This window comes from Delphinapterus leucas, chromosome 11, assembly GCF_059928025.1.
Source record: "Delphinapterus leucas isolate spDelLeu-1000000601 "Yukka" chromosome 11, BTC_Dleu_Yukka2, whole genome shotgun sequence".
NCBI classification, from domain to species: Eukaryota; Metazoa; Chordata; class Mammalia; order Artiodactyla; family Monodontidae; genus Delphinapterus; species Delphinapterus leucas.
In genome coordinates, this window is record NC_143139.1 from 102402476 (window position 1) to 102408892 (window position 6417).

The 6417-nt window shown below is 63.6% G+C and overlaps 1 protein-coding gene across 1 annotated transcript; it reads left to right on the plus strand.

Moving 5' to 3' along the window:
- The first annotated feature begins 1545 nt into the window (after positions 1 to 1545).
- Positions 1546 to 5944, plus strand: KLHDC7B (kelch domain containing 7B). The gene is made up of 2 exons (XM_089920060.1): positions 1546 to 3884; positions 4011 to 5944. Exons 1-2 carry the CDS (start codon positions 2159 to 2161, stop codon positions 5942 to 5944), a joined length of 3660 nt encoding a protein of 1219 aa, XP_089776186.1. The 5' UTR covers positions 1546 to 2158.
- Positions 5945 to 6417: the final 473 nt, after the last annotated feature.

A 6417-nucleotide genomic window follows, 5' to 3' on the forward strand; every position in this document is an offset into this window, starting at 1 on the left:
TTTTGATCTTTATTTTTACCTCAATGGGAATCTGTGATATTTATGCCATCATAGCACAACCAGAACCATTACTCATGTTTCACAATTTCTGTGGGTGATCCTGTGTGCTTCTGAAGTTCTGTCACCTTTTCAGCAGTGCCACATTTTTACTCTCTATGGAAAGAGGGCAAAACTCCCACTATTTTGGGCGGTAACATGTCTCCATTCACCTTCCCAGTAGGGAGCTGCTCCACGAAGGGCAGGGTTTGCCCTTGACAAAGTCAAGGGTTTTGCCAAAGTCAGGTGTTTCCTTTCCACAGAGGAGGGGACTAGACCCTTCCTTGGTCACCTGTGTGTCTCTAGGACCTGTCACGGTCCTCAGCACCTTGTGAAGTTGGTGTCCTAAGGTACCCCTAGTGGACACGTGTTCTCTGGCCGCAGCCTGGTGCTCAGACCAACAACAGGGGTCTTCAGGTACTGGGTGGAGATGTGTGGTGGACACCACATGGCCAATACAGAGGTGCAGACGATGGTGTCATCTCCATCCTCTCAAGGTTGTTGGACCCCAAACTTAACCAAGAGGCAGAGCCTGGGACCAGGACAGAGAATAAGGGCGGCATCCAGAAAGCCTGCCACCAGCTTGAGGTCCACCTTAAGGCAGGGCCCCCTTCCATCCTTCCTCTTACTGTCACTTAATACGCTCGGGGAGGGGGGAGGCTGGGAGGGGACAGGTGGGTGAGATACCTGAGGCTCAGCAGAACCCAGGCTGGGTGCCAGGGACATGCCTTGGCCACCTCACTGCCTGAGTCAGGGAGAGTCCTCTGTCCCTGAAGAAGGAACAAGTACATGTCGTGGGGGCCTGCCTTTGTCCCAGGAGCTCCAGGCTCTTTTTCATGTCTGGGTCCCACATGGCACCTGTCCTGACACTTACTCCTCGGCTTAAGTGAGAAGCAGATGGAGGAGACAAGGCTTGTCCCCTGAGAAGCCAAGTGCTGCAGGGCACCTACACGCCGGCCTGTGAGGGGCCTGAGTCCTGGCGAGGAGGGAGGGGGTGGACGAGGGAAGGCTGAGGCCTGAGATGAGGCACCAGAAGTCAGACTGATAGAGCCCCGGGGCCAGAGGAGGGTTTGTGAAGTCTCCCAGGGCTGAGTGGTGATGGGAGATGGAGCTGGCGGGGGCTCAGGGTTCTCCACTGCGTGAGAGTGGCGTTTGGCAGTCAAGATGGCCCAGAGGGAGGCCCAAGGGCTCTAGAAGGTTGTGATAAACCAGGCCAATAAAGAGGAAAACACAACTTTTGGATTTTCTTTACTTTGTCCACTCTTTATTAGTGATAGCTTAAAAATTCCTTTTGACAACCATCCCATCTCTGCTGAACTCAGGGTACGGAGAGTCCAGAGGCTGCTGGAGGAGGGGAAGGGAGAGTCGGCCTCGGCCCCCCCAAGCACCTGCGTATCTGGGGGGGAGAAGCGCCAGCCTCCGCTTCACACCTGTGCGCCTTCCCGGCAGCCCATCTGTGTGCTGGGCAGTGTTTAGGGTCAGGACCCCCGCCCCCATGGTCCCCCTCCTCAGGGAGACCCCCCCACCCTGGCCAAGAGTGGAATAGTCTTCTCCGGTTTCTGGTAATTTCATCAGGGCCTCATCGTGTTGCTGCAGCTACAGATAACATCTTCCTGTGGGTAACTCTTCCCCGCCAGAGCCCCCTGAGGCTGGCCCTGAGCTCAGAGGAGGGGCGCGGGGGTGTGGGATGAGTTTGGGGGTGTGAGGGTCTCTTAGGCAGAAGTGGGTCGGCTGGGATGCCAGAAGAGCGCTGAGGAACGCTGCCATTTGCCATTGGAAGCTATGGAAAAAGGGAAGGGGCAGGAGCTGGGCAGGGGCCTGGGGACGCCCCTGAGCTCCTGGAGCTGCCGTGGGTTATGCTGTCTCCTGATACCTCCAGCCAGGCCCTCCTAACAACACCCAAGCCCGGGTGCAGACACAGAGACCCACCCCTCCCAGGTTGGGCGGCGCACTGGCCCCAGCACAGGGCCACCTTAACTGGGCAGCCCTCTGGGCGGGGCACGTCACGGATGCCATCTGCGCGACACCAGGTGGCACCCAGGCCTGAAGCAGGACCTGGTGTGCGCAGCACATAGCTCCCAGCCTGCTGCCCAGCTCCTCACGCTGGGTCTCCGCCCAGACCATGACCCAGGGCGTCTTGGAGGCTGACAGCCCCGGCTGGGGCTGGGACGGGGATGGGGACGAAGACTGGGATGGCGTCGTGCTGACCCTGCTGGCGCTGGCTGTGGTGGCCGCCACGGCGCTAGCTTTGCACTGGTTTGGCTCTGGGCAGGACCAGGAGGCGGCAGGTCCAGCATCCACAGCCCCTCGACCTTCACAGGTGGGAGGACCTGGGACAGCCCTGCCCCCGAAATCCAAGGTCAGTGGTGGTGTCGAGGGACACAGCCCAGGGCAGGAGAAGCCACACCCTCCAGGACGTGGCCAGGGGAGTCCAGCTGCAGCAGGGGCCCAGGATCAGGAGCCCCCGCGAGGTGAAGGTCTGGCTGCTACAGCTACACCTCCACTCAAGACACCTGGTGAGGTGGCCAGCGGAGGGGCCTTGGGACAGCAGCGTGGTAATGCCACTCCAGAAGCCCCCCAAGGAAAAGGAAGGGAGCCTCGCAGGCCAGGTGCTGCCCTCCTGGGTCAGAGCAAAGCAGAGGGGACGTCTGCCCCCCTCCTGATACACTTCACCCCCCGGAGTCCTGGCGGAGAAGTGGAGGTGCAGGTAGAAGCAGGAGGCGTCCAAGCCAAGGTACCAGCTCACCAGGCCCTCGTCCACATGGTGCAACGGGACACCAGCCCCTGGCAGCAAGGTGTGGCGTCACCTGGCTCACTGGGGAGGGGCCCAGGCAGCCGCCGGTGGCAGGTGGACCGCAGCTCAGGAGAGAGAACCTGCCGCTCCCCAAGGCTGGACCCCCTGTCCCTGGGCGCTGTGGTGAGTGTGTGGGATTCTGTGGGTGCAGCCAGCGGCCTCCCCGCGGGCTCCCAGGGGCTCCCTTTGCCCCAGGAGCTGCCCCCATCGTACACCCTGAAGACTAGTCCCCCGATGGATGTCTCAGAGAGGGGGCCTGGGAAGAGCAGCCCCCAACCAGCCCCAGTCCTAGCTCTGGACTCAGGAGCCAAAGCTACTGAGAGCAGGGAGGCTGGGACCCTGGCCCCCAGGGAGTCTCAGAGGTCCCCAGCCTCCGTGGAAGGTTGGCCCCGGACGAGGAGGGAGGTCCTTGTCACCGGGAGCTTCAGCGAGGCCCCAGGCTCCATGGGCCTATCACAAGAGGGGCCACAGGGGGGACACCGACTCTTGTCCCAAGGGGAGGGGACCACAGAGGCCAGCACTGCGGGTGAGGCTGGGGCTAACGGCTCTGGAGACCACCCTTTCTTCAGTTCAGGGCCTGAAGGGACAAAGGAGCAAGGGGGCCACAGTGTTAGAGAAGGGAGAGGATCCCTGCAAGGCCAGGTGGCTGGCGGCTCTGACAGAGGGAAGCGAGCTGCAGAGGTTCGCAGCTGCGTGCCCTCCCCAAGCCCCTCCCTCACGTCCTCTTCACACACCCCTAAACCCCTCCCACCCACAGCACATCCCCATCCAGGTCTCTTACCTGTAGCCCCAACTCTTCTGAACTCCTCTCTGTCAGTCTCTTTGCCCCCCAGAGTTGGCCAGGGTCCTGCTGAGGATGAAAATCTCAAAGCAGTGCCATCCCCTGCCCCAGGCCCATCCCCTGTCACAGCTGCAGCCCCTGCTCCAGGCCCATCCCCTGCCCCAGGCCCATCCCCTGTCACAGCTGCAGCCCCTGCCCCAGGCCCATCCCCTGCCCCAGGCCCATCCCCTGTCACAGCTGCAGCCCCTGCCCCAGGCCCATCCCCTGCCCCAGGCCCATCCCCTGTCACAGCTGCAGCCCCTGCCCCAGGCCCATCCCCTGCCCCAGGCCCATCCCCTGTCACAGCTGCAGCCCCTGCCCCAGGCCCATCCCCTGCCCCAGGCCCATCCCCTGTCACAGCTGCAGCCCCTGGGCCTGCTAATGGGTCAAGGCTTGCACCTCAGAAGCCCAGTGTGGTTCTCTGCAAGGGCAGTCAGGAGGGGCAGTTCTCAACTAGCTGGGGAAACCTTATTTCGATGGTTCTTAGGAGTCACCCCTTCCCCAGGCCAGAGAGGCCCCAAGGGACAGTCCCGAGGGCAGCTCTGGAGAGCCCCAGAGATCCCAGCACTTCCACACCCTCTGAGAACAAAGAGTCTGGCTCTTCCCCTGAAGAGGCCGTCCCCAGCCGTGAGGACAGGCATGGCTCGGCTGTACTGGTCACAGGGGCAGGCACAGGGGGCCTGGCTGAGGCTGGAGCTCGGCCACAGCAGAGCAGCACCGAGACCAAGGAGGCTCCCACCGCAGGCCCTCCCTCAGGCCCAAGAGGGGAGAGAATTGAGGAGAAACATCCAGACTCGCTGCCATCTGGTGCTGCAGAACCCAGGGCCCCCTCACGGCCACCGGAGCAGACCCAGCCTGGCTCTGCACCCTCCCCAGTTACAAGGCAGGACTCACAGCCTGTCCCCCGGCCACGGAAACGCAGCTTGTGCGAAATATCCCAGAGCTCTGAGCGTGAGGCCAGCCCAGCGGCCCCAGGGCAGCGCCGAGGACAGGAGCCCGGTGAGGGGCCCAGCCCTGCAGGCAGCGGGCAGGTCCTCACTGAGAAGCAGAAGGAAGCCCGAAAACTCATGGTGTTTCTGCAGAGGCGGGGGGGCTGGGGGGTGGTGGAGGGGCCCCAGAAGCCCAGATCCTCGGCGGCAGCGGCTCTGCAGCGATGGCTGGACCTGGGCAGCTGCCTGGAGGCACTGGCCTTTGCCCAGCAGCACGGGGACCCCCGCCTGGCCCAGGAGACCTATGCCTGGATGAGTGACAATCTGCTACACGTGCTGGGAGACCCGAGCCTCTACCGGCAGCTGAGTGGCGCTGACCGGGAGCGTATCCTGAGCCTTCGGACCAGCCGGGGCCAGGCGGTGCTGGGGGTCCTCGTGCTGCCCAGCCTCTACCGGGTGAGCCGCTCGGGGCTCACAAGGGACCCTCGTGGGGTGGAAGAAACTCACGCGGTGCGGCCCGCGCCCCCGCCTCCCCGCACGTTCCTGTACGTGTTCCACCCCCGGGAGAACGCGTGGCGGCCCCTGACCCAGGTGCCCCAGGAGGCCCCGCTCCGGGGCTGCGGTCTCTGCACCCTGCACAACTATCTGTTCCTGGCGGGGGGCATCCGTGGATCCGGTGCCGAGGCCGTCTGCTCCAACGAGGTCTTCTGCTACAACCCTCTGACCGACATCTGGAGCCAGGTGCGGCCCATGCGGCAGGCGCGTGCCCAGCTCAAACTGGTGGCGCTGGACGGGCTGCTCTACGCCATTGGGGGCGAGTGTCTGTACAGCATGGAGCGCTACGACCCGCGCACGGACGCCTGGACCTCCTGTGCGCCCCTCCCTGCAGGCAGCTTCCCCGTGGCTCACGAAGCTGTGGCCTGCCGGGGGGACATTTATGTTACCGGCGGCCACCTCTTCTACCGCCTGCTCAGGTACAGCCCCGCGAAGGACGCGTGGGACGAGTGCCCCTACAGTGCCAGCCACCGGCGGTCCAGCGACATTGTGGCTCTGGGGGGCTTCCTGTACCGCTTCGACCTGCTGCGGGGCGTGGGCGCCGCGGTGATGCGCTACAACACCGTGACAAGCTCCTGGAGCCGGGCCGCCTCCCTGCCCCTGCCCGACCCCGCCCCGCTCCGCTGCGCCGTGCTGGGCAACACCATTTACTGCCTCAACCACCAGGTCACAGCCACCTTCACGGTCTCCGAGGGAACCGCCCAGTTCCAGGCCAAGGAGCTAAAGCCTTTTCCCCCGGGGGCCAAAGGGGTCCTCTGCCCATTCATCCTGACGCTGCCCCCCGTGGACCCGCTGCAGACTGCCCTCTGAGTGGCTGCTGGAACACCAGGGACTTCAGCACTGCTCTCCGGGGAGACCCTGGGGCAGAGTCTGAGGGCAGGAGGGGCACGGGGAGGAGGCTGTGATCCAGAACTTTCTGCCCTTGTTCCCGGGACAACTTTCCTTTTCTGTTCTAATAAGCCTCCTGACTCCGCCTTCCACCCGCTCCCCTCCCCTAAGCCTCTCCCCTCAGAGCCCAGGCTCCCCGCATCTGGGAGCTGGTCGCTGGGTGTCCCTAGCCTGGTATCCTACCTCCCACCACACCCAAGCTGCTTCCTTCCTCTAGGACTTAATTCCCTCTCTGGTTACCCAGCGCCTCTGCTGGCTCACCCACCCTCCTCCAGACAGAGATCCTCTCTCACAGCACCACCCCACTGCCTGGGAATTACCTGCCTGTGGGACTCCCTGGGCTCCGAGAGCCTGACGTGTCCCTGGGCACCAGGACTTGGCCCACTGAGGAGCCT